Source organism: Panthera pardus, unplaced genomic scaffold (genome assembly GCF_024362965.1).
Source record: "Panthera pardus isolate Hobbes unplaced genomic scaffold, ASM2436296v1 HiC_scaffold_6, whole genome shotgun sequence".
NCBI lineage: Eukaryota > Metazoa > Chordata > Mammalia > Carnivora > Felidae > Panthera > Panthera pardus.
The window spans coordinates 126,558,595-126,578,929 of NW_026526991.1; the positions used below are offsets into that span (position 1 = coordinate 126,558,595).

At 36.1% G+C, this 20,335-nt stretch overlaps 1 protein-coding gene across 5 annotated transcripts in view; it reads left to right on the forward strand.

Moving 5' to 3' along the window:
• MINDY3 (MINDY lysine 48 deubiquitinase 3) overlaps positions 1-20,335 on the forward strand; it is a 95,655-nt gene that overhangs the window by 8,866 nt on the left and 66,454 nt on the right. For 3 of the 5 annotated variants that reach the window (XM_019460681.2, XM_019460678.2, XM_019460679.2), the window contains exons 2-8: positions 3,231-3,310; positions 6,961-7,021; positions 8,713-8,889; positions 12,171-12,222; positions 13,100-13,214; positions 15,843-15,916; positions 16,776-16,855. In XM_019460681.2, the coding sequence (XP_019316226.2) occupies positions 3,231-3,310; positions 6,961-7,021; positions 8,713-8,889; positions 12,171-12,222; positions 13,100-13,214; positions 15,843-15,916; positions 16,776-16,855 (639 nt within the window). Of the gene's footprint in view, positions 1-3,230; positions 3,311-6,960; positions 7,022-8,712; positions 8,890-12,170; positions 12,223-13,099; positions 13,215-15,842; positions 15,917-16,775; positions 16,856-20,335 lie in introns of those variants that run through there. The other 2 variants (XM_019460683.2, XM_019460682.2) reach the window with 2 other exon arrangements.

Below are 20,335 nucleotides of genomic sequence, written 5' to 3' on the forward strand. Positions count from 1 at the left end.
AAATGTATTGAAGCTTGAATTTCATTCTAATTGCCCCTGAAATGTATTGAAGCAGGCTGGGACAAAATCTGGTTTCCAAATCTAAAATATTCCTGTGGCAAGTCTGTGGTGAACAAATAAAGATGGAGGCAGGACAGGTGGGGAGGAGTGGAGACATGTAGTTGGAAACTCTTAACAGTCCTCGAGGTGAGAGACAATCATGGCTTGATCTGGTCTACCGAGATGGGATAGAAATGGACAGACAGAAGTCATGTTTTGGGGCCTTGAAACAAGAGAATCTTGCCTTCAAGTGGCAGAGAAAGGGTTAGCAAATGTTTCCAGTGTAGGGAACAGTATGTTCAAAGGGTAAGAAACCGGAGAGAATAGGGATATTTGAGGACCTGGAAGAAGCTCAGCCTGCCTGAAATCTGAGAGGAAGAGTGGCAAAGGATGAGAGAGGAGATTCAGGTGGAAAGCAGATCAGACAGGACCATGGTAAGGAAATGAGATTCTGTTTATGTCTGGAGTTCTAATCTGGGCTCTAATTGAAAATTCCCTGAATACTACCAGTAATGGAAATCTTGGGAGTAGATGAATTACCCAAGGAGGATGTCTGGAATGAAAAAAATAGAGCTCCTAACGCCAAGACGTGAGGAACATTACCATTTAAGAGGAACTGACCAAGGAGACTGAGAAGAAACAAAAAAGGAAAATTGAAACAAAATTGGACCAGTAAAGCTAAGGGGCAAAGCTTTTTCAGAAGTTGTTGGTGAGCATTTCAGATGATTCTTTCGGGAGTAAATAAGAAGAGACTTGAGGAACAGCCTGTACCGGTCATTGATGAACTTGGTGAGAATGAATTTGGTGCAGTCATAGGTTGAAAACCAAATTTTTGTGGGTTGAATAAATCGTGAGGTAAAGAGAGTGAGACAGTGCACATAGACAACTGGGTGGGCTCGGAGAGGGTGGTGATTGGAGTTTTTGGTGGATTTTTTTTACTGGTCCAATGCATTTTTTAAATTTGGACTTTTTAAAAACTTTTTTTAACGTTTATTTACTTTTGAGAGACAGAGACAGAGCATGAGTGGGGGACAGGCAGAGAGATTGGGACACAGAATCCAAAGCAGGCTTCAGCCTTTGAGCTGTCAGCACAGAGCGCGATATGGGGCTCAGACTCACAAACTGTAAGATCATGACCTGAGCCGGGGTCAGATGATTAACCAACTGAGCCACCCAGGTGCCCCAAGACTTCACTTTTTTAGAGCAGTGTTACAGCAAAATGGGGAAGCTACAGAGATTTCTCATATACCTCCTGCTCCCACAACATGCATAGCCTCCCTATTATCATTACCCCCAACCACAGAAGAATATTTGTTCTAGTTGACAAACCTACACTGACATATCATTGTCATCCATGGTCCATAGTTTACAGATCACTCTTGATGTTGTACATTCTTTGGGTTTGGACAAACATATAATGACTTTTATCCATTATTATGGTTTCATAGTGTTTTCAGTGCCCTAAATTATAAAATACAACAAATACTTTGTTGTCTGGATGTATCACAGTTCATTTGGCCACCCATTCACTTACTGAAGGACAGCTTGGTTGCTTCCATTAGCAGTTACGAATAAAGGAACCATAAACATCTGTGTGCCAGTTTTTGTGTCGCTAGAAGTTTTCAACTCGAGTAAATAAGGAGCTTTTGGTGGATTCTTAAGGAGGATTTTTTTGTTTTTAAATATGTGAGATCCAGGTTTAAGTACTGTTTGAAAGAGAGGGATTGAAAGGTTCGAAGAGAGGAGGTGGATGAAATGGGATCCTCGACAGTATTTCTAATCTCACTTGCTATCACCTCATGTCTCAAGCTAGAAACTTCAGCATCTGCTCTAATGTCTTTGTCCCACTTGCACATACACATCAAATCTTAACTTTTACCTTGGAAATACTGTTTAGATATAGTTCCTCCTGTCCATACTAATGTCAGTTTTATTAGGTCAACACCATCTCTGTATGGCTGTTGAAACAGTCTTATCCCCATTCTATTCTTTTTAAAAAGAAACAGAAATCCAGTATGATCATATTTAATCAGTACTTGTCATGGTCTGGCCCTTCCCAGTATTAACCTCTTGTCAGATTTCCCTCCTCCCATTTACCATCTCCTTTACCTACCCCCATGCTACCTTTAAGCTACACTAAATTTCCCCCTGACCCATAAACTTGCCCTGCTCTTATCAAACCTTTGTCCTTTAATAAAGGTGTTTTCTTTACCTCGGAGTCATTCTCCACCCTTGTGTCTTGCAAATTCCTATTCAAGATCAGCCTCAAAGTCACCTGTTATAACTTGACTCAGGCATGTAAATCATTCCTCTCTATATCCACAATGCTATCTTCATACTTCTGTTGTAACCTTCACTTACTCTTTATTATTTATTTGCTCCTATGTCCGTATTCACCTGTACTGTAGGCTCCTCCAGACCGGGGACTTTGTCATTCATGCATACATCCTAGATGCTTGGTATAGTATCTTACGTTCATCAAATGTTTGTTGGATGAATGACTGAACTACAGGTGAAACCTTACACATTCCTAGCGTGTTGGAATTGGAAACAATCATTTTAAAGATAAGTACACAGAGACCTACAGAGGCAAAATGATTTCCTGAAGGTGATACAAATACAATCCTCCATACTTCTGGCCCTGTGCTCTCTGTAATGAACTTGTACTAGTTGTTCCCAGTCAATCTTGGTTGGATAGTACTGAAATTGAGATAGACCTAGTGTGGACACATACACTGTCTATGATGCCATTTAATTTTTAGCTTATAGAATGTGATTCAAAGATTGGAATGAAAAAGATTCTGTACAGAAAGGTCCTAAAAATTGTTTGAATTCAGTAGCTAGTGTATCTAGTCTTTCTTCAAGTAAATGACTTAATTTAGTGGTCTTTTACTGAGGTCCACACTTTATTCCTTTATTCTACTGAGAGGGTTCCCTGGGGCAAAATGTGTGTGTGTGTGTGTGTGTGTGCGCGCGCGCGCATGTGTGTGGCACAGGGGTGGGAACATAGGCTCTGTATCTTTTTTCAAAGGATTCCTTGATTCCCCAAAAAGTTAAGAACCACTGTGCCTAACTTGGAGATATTTTGCTTTTGTAATAAGTGGTCTTTCTCGAAGCAAAGTACATTAAAAATTCTTTGGGCTGCTGTTTGAATTACATTTTTAATCTTTGCTACTTGCTTTCATTTTTAGGGTTTGTGTTTAGTGAATCAGAGGGATCTGCATTAGAACAGTTTGAAGGTGGCCCCTGTGCTGTTATTGCACCTGTTCAGGTAACATAGACTACTTTACCGACTCCTTAGAGGGACATGTTCAAACGTTCATACTTTATTTTTTGTTTTCTAATATCTGTGTCACGAGACATGATCAGTTATCTCTTAACTTTTTATTCTTGTAAAGTGCTGTGAATATCCAGAATAAAAATGAGTTCAGAACATCAGCAGGTTATGCAGCAATAGCCTTTTGACAATCTTACATCAAAAAAACCAGAATAGGTGTTCCCTGACCTTCAGAAAATTAGGAATTAATGATAATGACATCTTTCTAATACAATGATCCTGTTGAGTAATAGCATTTTATACTAGGGATAGCTACATCATAGCAATATATTATTTTCATTTGTTCTTTCTGTAGAAGTGATTTTCCTAAAAAGTTGACGACGAGCGAATACTTTCATGCTCTAAAACTGTATACATTTTAAAAATAAGTTGTCTTTACAATTTTAGGCTATGGCTTCAGCTTTTAAAATAAAATTAGTAATAACAGACTTCAAACAGAATTTCCAAAATTAAAAAAAAATGGTTTTTCTTTGCACAAGGTAGTGTTAATCTGAATATACGTATATGATTTTGAATCTTGATATGTTCTATTGTTTGAATTTCAAGGGCCAGTTTGCCACAATCATTACATTTTTAAAACCACAAGTTGAATTTTTGGTTTACTATAATACTTACAATGTCTGACCAACACTTCACAACTATTATAAAAGAAACTGGAATTTATTCTGTTTTTTAATCAGCACATTTTGAAAGTACATATTTAATGTGATATTTTTTCATTGGACATAAGGAACACATTCCTGAACTGTTAGCTGCGGAGTAAACTGGTCTCTCAAGCCTTATACTACATATTATTAAATTAAAAATTTATTTCTCTGAAGGAGGAAAAAAATCCTTTCATGACTGATTCCAAATTATACCCTTTATAAGTCATTTTATTTCTTTAAGGACTAAAATTGATTTTGTTTGCGTTAGTAAAATTCTTTAAAAATTAAGAAAAATTTGAATGTTTGAACATTGTCTGGGAGTTACTGAATATAAAGAATAAAATTTAACTGTGAATTAGTATTGGAGTTATCATGCCGTTATGCTGGGGACAGATTTTGGTTGCTAGCAAAATCTTACCATCTGAATTTGAAGATTGCTTGTTCTGTCTGTATTTAAATTAGATTATATTAACCCAGGGCCTCCTGGGCCATATTAGCACCCAGGGTTTTTACTAAAAGTCTACGAATGTAGTTAAGTGTAAGGTGTACCACAGGAGTTTCCTGTTTTATAAAATTCAGTATATTTCCATAATGATAGCTGTTTCTGCAAGGGATAATTGTAGTGTTCAAAACCCTCCTGTATCTTTGAGGTCATAATTTAGTTTCATAGTCACATAAATCTTGTCAATCATGAAGAATTTTGGGTTTTTAAAATACTTTTAGTGTAAAAGTCGAAACTAAACCATTTAGCCTAATGAAGGGAAATGAGCAAGTCTAGATAGTAAAACTTCTTTAAACTATAAAAATTAGAACATGGTCCTGTTGCCAGAATAGGCTTATTGTGGAACCAGGTGGCTAATACAGGAGTAGACCATGTTATAGATAGCAGTTTACCAAGAATTTATCACATACCGTGATAAAGAAGGAACTACAAATCACTGGTAGAATAAAATGAAATTTAGTAAATGTCACTGATAAGACTGGTTGCCAGTTTGAGGGGGGAAATGAAGTTAGATCATCTGATACCATATACTAAATATGTTCTTGACATAATACTGAACCACAGAAAAACTAATGTATTGCCAACACCAAGAGAAAGATGGAAAAGATTTGGACCAAAAAAAGATTTGCAACGAATATTAGCAATAAGTGGATATTGTCTTTCTTCTACAAAGAATGTGTACAAATCAGTTAGAAAACCACTCAGGCTCCAGTGGTGAAATGATGTGTGTGCAGGCATAACAGGTGGACTGATGATGGATGACCAAAGAATCAGGACGTTCAACCTCACTAGGAATCCAAAAAAGTACAAAGAAAACTACCACTAGATTCTATTGCTGACTCTTCCTAATTTTTAAATATAAAATAATTACCAGGGCCTAGAAGGGTAGGATGGTGCTGGCACACTCATATTGCCATGTGGTACATTTGTACTTTGATTCAGGGAGGGAAATTTACATTAGAACCAGAAGTATAAGAATGCATATTTTTTGATGAAATCATTGCACTTCTGTGCATCTTTCTTAAAGAAATAATACTTAATATGGAAAAGATTGTATTCAATAAGAAGTTTTTATATTTACAGTAGTAAACAATTATAAGGCTAGTGTACAATAATGTTTAAACATGAAGTAATGTTTGAGTAAATTTCGACAGCTCGATAGATATGTAGTGATTAAGAATTATAGTTAGGAATCCTGTTGGAAAACAGAAAAATGGGAAATATCACATACCCATTATGCTTCTCACTTGTAATAAAAATTAAGACAGTTATGAAAGAAAGACTGGAAGGAAGTATATCAAAATACTGACAGTGATCACATCAGTGGTAAAACAGTGGGTATCCCACCTCACTTTTCCCAACTTTTGTAATGTAGTTATAGTCCTCCATTTTATGGTTGTTGCTGTTTTGGGAAAAAGTCAGAAACACTTGATTGTAGTAGTTTTAGATTTTACTTCTTTAAGATACTGCAGAATATTACTTCATTTTTTGTTTTTTTGTTTGAAATACTTTCAAATGATTGATTAGGTGCCAGGTACTGTGCTAAGTGTATTACATAGATTATTCTATATAATCCTCACTGCAGCCTTTTAAAGTTTATGCTATTATTATTTTTAGTAAAGTAGTGGAACCAGGATTCAGACCCAGATGTGTCTGACTAAAAGCAGTCCTCTTACCAATACACTACCACTTTCAAACAGTAAGTGAGAAGCGTCCAAGTAACCTTTTTCTTGGATCTGCCCCCTGGAGATTCAGATCCAATAGGTGGAGCCTAAGGGTCTTCATTTTAAGTAAACAAGTCAGGTGACTGGGATGGAAATGGCCCTTGAACTACACTTTGAGAAGGAAACACTACGCTGATCTTCTTTCTATCAAGTCATCAGTGTAACAGAGTCAACTCACTTAAGAAAAGGTCAGAGATCAATTTGTTTTTTTCTTTTGAATCTTAAAGCTTTTTGAGTTAAACCAGGAAGTTAGGAACTCCTTAAAATGATGAGTCTTGTAGTGATATTCTCATATCACAAATCAGAACTAATAGAGCAGAACCAGTTTTGTGTTGTGACATCTTTTCCCCCAAGGTATCTAAGAGAAATGTAGACTTGTTCCTGTTTCTGGGGTCTTTACTTTGTGAATGAGCAGTAAGTTTCTTTAATTTTCCAGTTATGTGTCTATTATTTTGGGTCAGTTGTTCTATTTGCCGGAGAGTACATATTATGAAAGAAGAATTTTAGGGATCTAGAATCAAGTTTATAGTGGTATATTCTGAATAATATGCTCAATTACTGTTGAATGTGAAGGGAAACTATCTGAAAATTTTATAACACTGTTCAGTAGACCATAAAGGAGATATACATTAGGTTTTTTTTCCCATTAAAAAAAAAGAATAAGTCTTGTTTATAATGGATTCTAATAATTATTGCTTTAATTGTATAAAGGCCTTTCTTTTGAAGAAGCTCCTGTTTTCTTCTGAGAAGTCTTCTTGGAGGGATTGCCCAGGTATGATAGTGGCTTTCTATAAACTTTTCCATCACCTTCTAATTTAGAGATGATCTATGCAGCTTCCATTGGCAGTACTTGAACTGAAACCATTTATCTTAAAAAAACTATAAATGGAGTATTTTTTTCCAGAGTTTTATTTTTTCAGTGTTTCAGAAAATTTCATGAACAGCGACCTCAAATTTTAGTGTGTATATTCCCAAATTTGGGTTTCCTGAGAGGCATAAGACAGGATAATAGACCTAAGGGAAAATAAACCCTTGGCCTCTCGCTAAAAAGTGGTGCATTTCTCTCAACTGTTAAATGATAGCACCCTGTAAGGGATAGTCATTTGTGTTTGTTTTATCTCACTTAGCTCTGTGGAGGAACTCAGAGTTATCTTTGCATTCCTGCAGCTTTTAGTATCGTGCCTTACACAATGCAGATACTGCAAAGAACCGAATTAAATCGCAGATGAAGCTGTCATAGCTTCTGCAGTATGATTAGGTCAGAGAGCTGTATGGTGCTAGCTGATGATAATAAAACGTTTGCATTCTGCTTGACGGTTTACCGTCTTCCCTTTAATACGTGAACACTCTTATGTGAACCTCACAGTAACTTCTGAAGAATGTAGGGTATATTATATAATCCTAGTTTTGTGTATAAGGGCAGAACAGTTTCATTCCAAACTATACCCATAGAATCTACTGAATTTAAGAGTTAAAGTGTCCCCCATGTATTTTTTTTTTATTATTTACTAGCTGAAATGCAAAATAAATTGTAGAGAAGAAACCAAGAGATACTATTTAACATTAACATCACTGCTTTACTGGTAAAATTTGAAGTATTTCTTGTACAGAAATATATGCACATTGATAAAATATATAGCATTGTCATAAACGTAAAGATGGTGGTGGTTAGAAAGTGAATGACATAGTTCCTCCTTTAAAGAACTACTAGTCTATCAGAAATAGAAATCTCCCCATAGTATAAAATTTTGCATAGCTCCTATACCCATCTCCCCCTGCTGTTCCTGAAAGTTTCAGGAACAGCACTACTTTTGGGGAGTGATACTGCTTGAAAAGAGGAGGTGGCTAAGGTTCCGGAAGAAATTGAACATTTGTGCTCCTGTCTATAAAAGTCTAATGCTCCAATCACTGCAATACAGCATCGGGAGCCTCTATATTATACAACATAACCATGATGGCGTCTGCTAATGTAATGAATTTGGTATTGTGTGTGCTGATGGTGTGTTACCTCCTAAGCCTTACCCCTGTGGGACAAGGAGATCAAAGACATTAGACTCATTCAGAAATGAGGAAAAAACTAGAAGTCTCAGCAGGCCCTCACATTGTGCCTGGTTCTGCAGTAGAGGGACCCTCACGGCTTCAGTGCTCCCTTCACAGCCCAAGCAAGGGGAGCGATCAGTATCGGGTTAGTGCAGGGAACTTCTCTCTCCTAAGGTTTAGTTCTTACTTTTTCAGGATTCTTTTTCTAATTAATGGCAATATTTAATAGTAACGACACTTTAACCCTCAAGCACATTGTTGTTCCAAAACGTAAGACTATTTATGCTGGGGGAGGAGTCCTCCATCCACTTAAAATGGTTTTCATTATTAAATTAAAACATTCTTACTGTTGTTACCCATGACAGGATTTTTTTTCTTCTATTCAAAGAAAGCCATCATAACTGGTACTTTGGTTATTTTTAGAGGAAGAGCGGAAGGAACTCCTTTGTCATACCTTATGTGATATTTTAGAAAGTGCCTGTTGTGACAACTCTGGAGCATTCTGCCTGGTTTCCTGGTTAAGAGGAAAGACAACCGAGGAGCAGACTGCGGGCATTTCTGGGAGTCCTGCAGAATCTAGTTGCCAAGTGGAGCATTCTGGTAAGATCTATTTTTTACTTCCCGGAGGAGTTTCTTGTACCTTTGTTTTAGTAAAATTGTTGAAGTTTTTGAAGGAAAAAAAAAAGGTGTAAAATCTCCTAACACATCTCGTTTTTAGTCCCTGCTTAATTCAGGAGCCTTAGTATTTTTCATTTCCCTTTCAATTCTTTGACCTACCAGAGGGCAATGGGGCCTGTTTCCCTTGTTGTCACTTTTGGAAAAAAGAAAGGAAATGCATCTCTTAAACTTTTTAAGAAAGTTTTAGTTAATGTCTGCTTGATGAAATTTTGAGCTTTAGAACTGTCATTTAGAAAATTTAAGGAACATAATCCTACATACTTTAGTTTTAGATGCCTTAGCGTTGTGGGGTTTTTTTGGTAATGGAAAAAAAGGGGTTTTAGGGACATCAGAAAATTTCTTAAATACCTTTAGTTGTTTCTTAGAGCAAAGGTGGGGACATTGTTCTTTGTTACATATTGTTTCTTTCCTCCTGAACTTTTTGGATATTGCTCGATACAGTCTATACGCATTATTTTAAGGTAGTTTTAAGTAAGGGTTTTAATTATTCCTTCATTTAAGTTTTTCATTATTGAAGATTTCTCTTTAAATAATAGCTATTCTTATTCATAAAAATATGTACCCTGTGGATTTTAGCCTTTGAAAATTCTTATTTAATTGACCTTAAAACTGCCAGAATGAACTAGTAAAGTGGAAACTTCTGATAGTACTGAAGCTAAATAAAGAATTGCTTTTCTGTTTCTCTTTTCAGGAATTCTCTTGCTAGTATGTGACTTTTGATAATTGGTAGCTCCACGTGTTTATATTGAATAAGTGACTTTTTCTTCCTATGATGCATTTCAATAACTATCATCTCTGCAGAAACTGTTTTTAAAGAAATTATAAACGTGATTTATAGAGAGTAAATTTTGATTACTTGTGATGTACATCTTCATTTCCATGTAGGATGATCCCTCAGGGACTATTGTCTCCATGGGCTGAAATGTCTCTGATGTGTCAGCATCTTCTTTCTCCTACTTTTGCAGTTACAGTTGCAAATTCTAACAGTAGGACATTTGCCAGGAACAGTTTTAAAAAATTTGAACCGTTGAATGACTTTTCCTGTTTGGTTCTTTCAAACTTAGCCTTTCAAAAAGAATTCAACATACTTTTTGAATTGATGATGACAGTAGAAGAAAACAAGTAGAAAATGTTCACAAGGACGATAGTAAAAAAATCTTAAGATTGGTTTTAAGATATTTTCCAGGCTTTACTGGGTTGCATGGAAGCATGTTTAATAGTTGCATTTAGGACATTAAAATTTTGACAGAGGAATAGTTGAACTAATTAAAACTTGTTTTAGAGAATATCTGCTTAAAGCCAATCTGTATATTAATCTGCAAGAAAATAGTAAGGTCTTTTCTTATAACGTTTCTCGTTAGTATTTTAGGGGTACGCGACGTGCTTTCTATGGGATATACGGTACATTTCTGTAGTTACAGGTTAAATTGCTCTAGGTTAAATAGCCTCATAACATATTAACTTTGGTACTTCAGTAACTAATTTAGGTGGGCATATTAGATTTAATTCCTCTTCAAAAAACATGTCTTAGTAGTTTTCCAATTTCCCTTGCTTCATTTTAAGAGTGGACATGAAATAAAACCTTGTGTTAAATCTGTTTTTAGTACTGTAAAAATATGACAAGTTTTTTTAACTGAAAATTTGAGAATTTGCCATAGATGTTGACAAATGCAAAAAAACTGAAAGTTTATATTTCATATAACAATCTGTTTTACCTGTTCTTTCCTTTATTCCCAGCTATGTTCTTTTTCTTGTGTTATATATTTTTCCACCATCCTGCCTGCTAAGCTTTTTATTTTGCTTGCCTCTTTTCTCTAAATTACTATCTTTATGTCTACTTTCATAGTGTATATCCAGTAAAATTATTTAAGTGGTCAAGCACTGCAGAACAGTTAGTACAATTTGGAAAAGATTAGGCCGAATTTTTGTTTTATCCTGAGATTTTACATGTGAACTGTTTTCCCTCTTGTCAATATTACATTCTGCACAAACATTAATTTCATTGGCTTGTGTGGTGTGTGTAGTTTTGGCTTTTGGTAACGCACACTTGTTTGCAGTAGTGAATGCTCAGGTTCAATTTCAGTTTGTTTCCCCCACAAATCAAAAAATCACTGAAATTAACCTATTTGGACTTGTGAAGATTTTTAAAAACTGTTGGAAACATTCGAAAATTAAAATGATTTTGAAAGGATGGCCTCATGAGACATTTTAAATTATAAATCAAAAATCCTAATTTTGAACTCCTAATAAATCCATTTCTCTCATTCTCTAGTAAGAATTAATATTTAAAAGTACTAATATTTGCTTTATAAAATTTTTGTGAAATTGTGCATTGTGATGGAGTAGGCGTTTTGATTCATGTAATGACATTTTTAAAGAGAGTATCTTTGTAGAGGGAGCCAAGACTGGCTTGATTCAGATCTCAGCTCTGTCGTTAGTTACATTTTGCTCCAGCGAGGCTCCTTCTTGGTGCCTCAGTTCCTTTTCTGTGAAATGGGGATAACAGGGTTGTTAGAGGATTCAATGACGTAATACCCGTAGCGCTTTTGGAGAGGGGCCTGACACTTAAAGTGCTGCAGAGACATTACCTTGGATTTAAACGCTGTCTTTTATTTACTTTGTTTTTTTTTTTAATTTATAATTGTGCTGTGTTAATAATCATAATCTAAATAAGTTACTGAAAACTTCTCAACAGTTGTACAAGTAAATGAGGAAACAAACTTAAAGCTGTCTTTGAACCTGTGTAGTTTCAAAGTGCTATGCCTTTTTATAACATTTGTTTAACAATTAAACATTTAACCTAAAGATCTTATATGATGAAGGAGGAAGATTAGCTCTTTTTCTTGGATCTATGAATTGAATATTTAAAAGTGCAGGACACATTCCAGTGATGTGTGATGCACTCTGTCAGTAATTTTTCATGTATTATAAACTATCCTAGTGTAACTGAATCGAAAGTGAAGGTTTATTATTTAATCCCCCTTCCACATCCTCAGTATCATATCCATTTTAGTTAGAATCATGGTAACTAGAATTTGAAATATAAATTTGTGTTACAGTAAAGTTGAAAATAAACTGAGAATTTTAAGGGAGTAAGGAAACAGGGAAAATTTTGATTGCTTGAAAGTATTTACAGCCTGCTGTGTGTATCTTGTGTCATTTATTTGCCATGTGGAGTGCTGAAAAGTGTCTTTTATGTATAGCTGCCTTGGCTGTCGAAGAGCTTGGCTTTGAGCGATTTCATGCATTAATTCAGTAAGTAACATTGGAACATTTAAAATACTTACCTTGTGGACACATTGCCATTTTAAGTCTGTTCATACCATGGAAAGGTACTTAGATTTGTATACTTGAGGATTCGTTTGTTACCAGTGTTTTTGAAATAATAAGTTATAAAAGTTTACTTAAATTACTTGATTCCTAAATTAGCTAACTACCAAAATATACTTTTTCATAATGTGAAAATCTTCTCCATCGTTAGAATGAAAAAAAAAAAAAAATCATTGTAGCTTAATGTTTCTCTGACCTGAATGAATGCAAAGAATTCTAATAGGATAAATATTTGAATTATTATTTCTTATTTGCCAGATTCCTTCTAGGATTTTTGTTAAAAGTGCTCGTATTTCCATTAGAGCATTAAACGTGTTAATGTGAAAGGTAAGGATGGCCGCATTGATAGAATTACTGGTGGCATTTGCAATATGACGTTAATTTCTCTTAAAAGAGGCCACAAATGTTCACCTTATCTTTGGTATTGAGATATTTATTAAATCATCTTCAGCCTTTACAGAGTCAAGTTTTCTTTTTTCTTGAACGCCTTTTAGAGAGGGCCACTCCATTCTTTAAATATGTATAATTATTGTGGAATTTATTGATGCCAGATAGGTCACCCAGGTGATGAAGCGTTTCCTTGCCACACAGGCATTCTTTTTAATGGTATATATTTAGGGACGTTTGTCAGCAATAGCTTTTGCTTTTATGGCTAAATACGTATTTGAAAATTTGAGGCACTTACAGAAATCTCATTTGTATGTTCACAGTTTAATGTATAAGGCGATTTAAAAATTTTCCCATTTGTGAATGTCCTCGTTCTCATCATAGTACTAATACTTAATTCTTTTTTCCCCCCCAGAAAAAGATCATTCAGAAGTTTACCTGAATTAAAGGATGCTGTCCTGGACCAGTATTCAATGTGGGGAAACAAATTTGGAGTATTGCTTTTTTTGTATTCTGTGTTACTGACAAAGGTTTGTTTAAAAAGTTACCTCTTCTGGCTTTTATTAGTTTGAGTTTAGGACTGTTTCTCCTGCTGTGATGAGTAATTTTACTCTTGATACTGTTTGTAAATCAATACTTTTTCTAAATCTGAGTAAAAATCTCTTACGCTACTAATTATCAAGTTCTCTGTCTTCACCACTCACTTAGTACCTATGCACTTTGATACTTATTTTTACCCCTGATCTTCTTTGGTACAGGGGTAATCAATAATTTTCTAATTATGAAATGGACTCAGTTCTGAATTTTGTTTTCTTTCATCCTAGTATCTGGCATTTGACCCCTTCCTGCCTTCTAGAAGCTCTTTCTGACCCTTAGTCCCTCTCCTAACTTACAGATAAATCACGGTGCTGGTTCTCTTTTTGTACTGTTTCATGAGGCCTCTCCCCCTTTTTTTTTGATAGCTTCATTTTCTTCTTTACCTGTTATCTCCTGCTCTTTTCTCTCCCCCTCTACATTTTTATATTCTAAAAATTTTCGGTCCTTGTCAGTAGACATCCTTTTTCTTTTATGGGCATTTTATTTTCTCAACTTACTTTTATGTGGTTAATTCCAGCGTATATACATCCTATCCTGACTTTTTTCCCCAAGTGCCAATCTCCTGTCTCCAGCAGCACGTTAGTTGAGTATCCTGCTAGATTTACCATGTCTGATAGCAGATTTCTTTCATTGGACAGATGTTTATTGGGCATTGACTCTATGTTAGGGACTGGAATTATAATAAGAGATACATTTTTTTTAATGGTTCCTCTTCAGTACTGTAAAAATAAATTGACACTTTTAATAATTCCATTATGGCAGTGGTTTTTGGTGTTTGTTACATGTACAAGGCATGGGGGGGAAAATAGAAATGTCTCAGAAAATGTCTGAGTTTGGGGGTTCTGTTTCGGTAAATTCAAGGACAGATTTTATATGGTAGGGACCATGTGGTGGTTATAGGGTCTTGATGGATAAGGAAAAGTTTTCTAGATGGAAAAGCTGTGGGAAGATTTTGTAAGCCATGGAAACAGCAAGTAAAGTCATATGGGTTCGGGGTATGACACCCAGAGAACTATAAGGAATTCAGCGTCGCTTGCAGCATATTTTACACCAGAAAGGCAACTGGGGACGATGAGACGGCGCATCTATATAAAAAAAGCTCAGAATGTGAAGGCCCTTGTATGTGCCGTGCAAAAAATAATTGTGATTTCATCTGGCCAAAATTAGAACAAAAATTTTGAATACAGGAATAACAAGATCTTTTTGTTGATAAGATTCCTTAACTGGAGCTAAGAGTTGTGTGGAGAGAGTCTGTATATGGCGTAGAAGGCTGGAGTCAGGAAGGTGAGAAAAGTGGGCACTGAATACCGAACGTGAGCTAGAGCAGTGACTGTGGAAATGGAAAAGACAAGGAGCATGTTGAGAAGCATGTTCTAAATTTGGAAATTTAAAAACATCTTAGGAGCATGTCTTAAGAGAAAGAACCAAAAGTATCTCGTAGTTGGTGAGATGTGCCGAGTGGCCGTGGCCATGAGGGTGGCACCTAAGATGCCTGGGCTCGTAGGAGTTGAGCTTTGTTCATTATTTCCCCGGTGTTTTATACTCAAAACTTTTGATACCTCCTCCGTCTCTTGCCCTCTACAGCCAATAATCCATCATGTCTAATTGTCCTTCTTTGTGCTGGTCTTTGAAATGATGTCCCCTCCCTCACCAGTGATGATGTCACTTGTTCATAGTACTCATTTTGGCTTTATCATGGGCTGCTGCGTGTTGTTTAAAAGGAAGCAAGTGTAAGACCTCATACTTGTTTGTATTCTCCTACAATATTCAGGCCGTCATTCAGTATTTGGATCGTTGATGAATGTCTTTAATCCTTAGAAATAGCCTGTAATTTGATAGAACCAGTGGTTAGAGTTAGGTGAGTAGCACAGTGAAGGGCAGTTTATCTTGGCCTTTTCCAAGTTGATGAGGTTAAAATGCCCAGGTCTTGGACTTATCCAGACCTTTGACGATCTGGATGCCCTTGTGAGGAATCAAAAAATATCAGAAAATTGGTTTTTAAGAAAATAAGAAAATTCCTGCCCTCCTAGTTTTACATTGTATTTTGTCAGTACATTTAAATTACTGATGTTTGTGAGAATGCAAAATCAGAATTCTATTTTCTTTTATGCCAGTTATACCTTTTGTATATTTAAATTTCCTATGTTTTTTAAATGGCCCAAGCAATCACATCAGATGCCTTAGCGGGCGTATTATTTAGCCTGGAATTAAGTGAATATTAACTTTTGGATTAAATAATTTTCTCCTCCTTCCTCCTGAAACTTAAACATTATCTCTCATCATGCTGACATGAGATCTGTTACCCATGAGTCCGTCAGCACTCTTGATATACAGCCCATGAAAGAAAAGATATTCTTGGAGGAGCTACTTCTTACCATTAGCATCTCAAATGCGCCCCCCCCCCCCCCGCCCCACATCAAATCTCAGTAACTTTGGGGGAGAAAAGTTACTTAAATAATTGTGCTTTATTCTTTTATAGTAAAAAGTGATCAGTTTTTAAATTACCGTAATATTCAATTTTAGTTTTTAAAATAAGCCAATGAATTTCTTGATTCCTTTAGGGCATTGAAAACATAAAAAATGAAATTGAAGATTCAAATGAACCTTTGATAGATCCTGTATATGGACATGGCAGGTAATTAACTAAAATCTGTTATCTCCCTACCTACACGGACTTAAGTTTTTAGGAACTTGACTTTAAGATAAAACACTCCTGAGTCAGATAATTTTGTCTGTCAGTGTTGACACCATAAGGTATAGAAACTTGAGCAACCTTGTACTTTACGCATTGTTTGCTTTATATATGAAATGTTGATTTCCACTTCAGGTTTATGTATGCATTGCATCTATTACGGCAAAAATTTTCTTTTAAGATGACAACAGGGGTGTTTTAACAAATTCTGCTGTATGTTTCACTTATGAAATTTTTTAATGGATGAAATTTACTTAGAAATAAGTATATCCTTAACTATTTGTAAATGCTTTCCTGTTTGGGGGAAATATTTTCTCCTTACTTTTCTCTGAAACATCCTCCCCCAACACATACCCGAGTTCTTAATATTTCTACTAAAATCAATGAAACAATGATAGTTACCTAAGTCTTTCTCTTTAGATCTTTGCCTCAGAGGTTAAAGTTAAATCAGCCATCAAACAAAAAATAATAATTATGTGTATATTTATAAAGTATTATAAATATCAAGCAAATTATTAGTCTCATCTTTTTTTCGTCCACTAAAAGGTGCCGTGTTGGATAAAGTTAAGTGTAGTTGAACGTATAGCACAATAGATACCCATGTGGTGATACACGTAGTGATACATTTAGCAAAGCTAAATGTTGAGCGTATAAAATAAAAATGTAAGGTTTTCTCTAACTTTGTTTCTTAACCAACATAATGTAATGTAAGTAGTCATTACTTTATGCCTTACCATAGGGATCGTTTGATTTGAAAACTAGTTTATTCGTATTTTAATTACTTTTAAATTTTTATTAATAGCCAAAGTTTAATTAACCTCCTACTGACTGGACATGCTGTTTCTAATGTATGGGACGGTGATAGAGAATGCTCAGGAATGAGTAAGTATATTTTTTGCTGTGTTGATCTCTTTTATGACTGCTGTTTCACTGGAGTACAGTTGATTGTTATTCATGTATTTAATGGCTCTGCATTACTTAGAGGTAAGATAAGTGCTTTATATATAAGAATCCTTACCTGTTTTCAAGGCACTGTCACTTAAAGAGTATGGAGTTTGGAGACAGACACACCTGGATTCAAATTCCAAGTGTAAGACTTCAGTCAAATTACTTCTCAAGCCTTTAAGTTTTTTCTAGTATAAAATTGGGATTGTAAGACTCATTTCATTAGAAAAGTAATAAATCTCTTATTATCTATAAATCTGGTACATATTTATCCAGTGGTATCTATAAGCCTCAGACACTATTGGATTTTCGTAAAATTGAGGAGAATTACAAGTATTGCAGTTTTGTGAGGGTAATGGTTTTTGCTGTATTACATGTGATGTCCATAATTTCCTTTAAAATGCTGGGTAGATGTAATGTTACCTGAGAATTTTAAACCACCACCCCATCCACCACACCTCCATTTCTGGTCTCACTTTTTTCTCTGCTGTAGCTTTATATGTTCCCAGGGACGTTTAAGTGAAGCCACGTTATTGTCCAGTGCATCCAGTTAAGAGCTGATAAATAATTCTGAGTAAAATTCCTTTCAGTTGATTACTGAGTCATTCTAAATTCAGTTATTTCCTTACTCAACTTATATTAACTGCTGTGTACCTCTTTTTGGAGTATGTAGCATAGGACAGGAAGCTTCTGTAGTTTTTATACTTTACAGGGAATTTTATTTCTTTCTTCTATCATGGGATCAAACTGTCACCAAATGATAGAAGCAAATATGGTTGAGAAAAAATGTCTTTCTTTTTTCTATAATGAGATGGAACTGTCACCAAATGACAGAAGCAAATATTTTGCTTTTTACTCCCATTTAAATGAACGAATCTTGTTCTTAAATTTGAATTTTTCTTAAGTTTTAGAAATAGGGTATAGTTATTTAACAGAAACACGAAAGGATACAATATTAACATGGGCAAGGTTAGTAAAGATTATAGAATTTCAAGTTTAAAAGCACATTCGCACAATCCATCCCTTTGTTTTACCATTTAAGGAATATAAGAACCACTTTCCCTCCATACATTGTATAAAATATTGCAAAATTAGGATGCCTTGATGGCCCAGCTGTTACACATATGATTTCGGCTCAGGTCATGATCTCAGTTTGTGAGTTCGAGCCCCACATTGGGTGAGGATGAACCCCGCATCGGGTGAGCCTGAGCCCTCTTTGGGTAAAACACAAACCCCGAGTGAGTCCCGTGTCTGTCTGTCTCTTTCTCTCTCTCTCTGTCTCTCTCTCTCTGTCTCTCCCTGCCCCTCACTCACTTGCCCCCTCTCTCTTAAAAAAAAAAAAAAAAATACTGCGAAATTATTCATTTAATATTTAGTTAGAATGAGAACCTAGTCTTGCTGATTTCTGAAAGGACAAAAAAATTTATGAACGAACAAACTACACGGGTTGCCTTGCTCTGTTGTTTGTAAGTGAGCCTGTCCTGTTCTTGAACCTGCCCTTCTGATTCAACACTGAAGGCATTTAATCCTGCCAGTTAAAAGTATGTCATTCTTTCTTGAGTAATATGCACTCACCCACATGACTTCTCCACACCCCTCTTTTTCCCTTCCCCCTGCGGTTTCCGGGGCCTGAAGTATCTTCCATCATCTCAGATGATCAGAGAAGGAAGGTTCCTGCTCCCCTTTGGTTGAGGGGTCTCCGCCTCGCAGCCCCTGTCCTCGGTGCCCCTACTGGGCTGGGGCGCGTAACTCTGTCGCCTGGACTTGGGTGTGTTCCTCTGGCTCTTGATACTGGTTATCTTGGTCCTCCTCTCTCCTTCTGCAAATTCTCCTGCGCCCCTCCTACTCCCAGAGCCAGACTGTGCTTTCTGTCTCCCTAGGCCTTTCCTCACCTACCCTCCCATAGGCTTTTTTTCTTGCCGTAAATTCATTACTTTCTTTATAGAATATTAGTCACTTACACAACTTTTGGTTCTTGATGTGTACAAATTCATTGTTTTCTGTTTCTTGAAATAGTAGTTTCCCAAACTATTGTTTTGCTCTGAATTTTTTTCAGTATAGTTTAAGTATCAAAACCAAGCAATGACTTTGAAGTAATTATCTTGGAAAGGAAAATAGGTCATATTTTTTTCATTTTCCCTTAATTGTTAGCAGTACTGACTTGATCTGTTTTCAGTGACCAAACTTAAAAATCTATACTTTATTCAGCATTTATTGGATGTTTTTCTGATGTGACAACCTGCAAGAAAGTTGCAATATAGGTAATATATGAAGAAAAATTGTAAGTTACTAGTTTTAAAATACTTAGGCAAGCTACTTTACTTCTAGCTTGTGTTTCCTTGGTTATAAAATTTGGAGGTTTAATGCCCTCCTCAAAGAGATGTTGTGACAATTAAGGTCAAATTTCTAAAATGCCTTAACTGGCCCACGAGGAGAACTCAGCCTTCCCTCAAAAGCACACACACCTAATTGGGGGAAACAAGAACGTGCATGTAAATGACTATAATGCAGTGTGAAATGAAGCATGTTGAAAGAAACTGTGGCACAGCTTCAGAGGAAGGAGAGAACTTTTCCTACCATGTTTACGTTCCTACCATGTTAAACAGGGAGACTTTAAGTAGGAGGTAACATTTTCATGGTGGCAGCTGGAATGAGTGAGAGGGCATTTTGAGGAAAATAGCAGGTTGTGTTTGGGGCCTGGGAGGCAGACAACACTGAGGAGACCCCAGGTTCTTAATCCTGACTACACATTACCACTTGAGGAACTTAAAAATAAGTCAGTGCCCAGGCCCCCGCCAAGAGTAAATAAATAAATTAGAGATTCTTCATGGTAGAGATGGGACATGGTACTTTTAAAATTACCCCAGAATCATTCTGATGTGCAGCCACATTTGAGGACCACTGGAGGAGAGCACGGCACCTGTGAGAGAGACCGGTATGAGGAATGATCATAAACGTGGGGCTGAAGAAGACCTCAGGGTTCTTGATACTAAGAAGTTGACGTTTTAGTTGGCAAACATTAGGAAAAGAGTCATTGAAGGCATTTGGAAGGAAGAAAAGAAGAGCAACTAGTATTTGTGTGCTTTGTGCTAAGCAGTATGTTTTAGATGTGTGTTTTCTTAACTTTGATGGAAAGATACAAAAATTGAACCTTAGAGAATTTAGTAATTTCCCAACGTCAAACAGCAGAGGCATCAAGTGCTTCTGACCACATCCACAGCCTGTGCTCATTCCACCATATCACCTTCCGCTGTAACCCTGCGCCTCCGTGACAGAGACTATAGGAACGTAGAACCCACAGCATCCAACTGATTAGATGCGCGAGGGTAACGGACAAAGGACCGGTAGGTTTTCAAATAAAGCTTCTTGAAGAAATGAACACATGAAGGAACATCATGGCCACTTGACTTGAAAGTC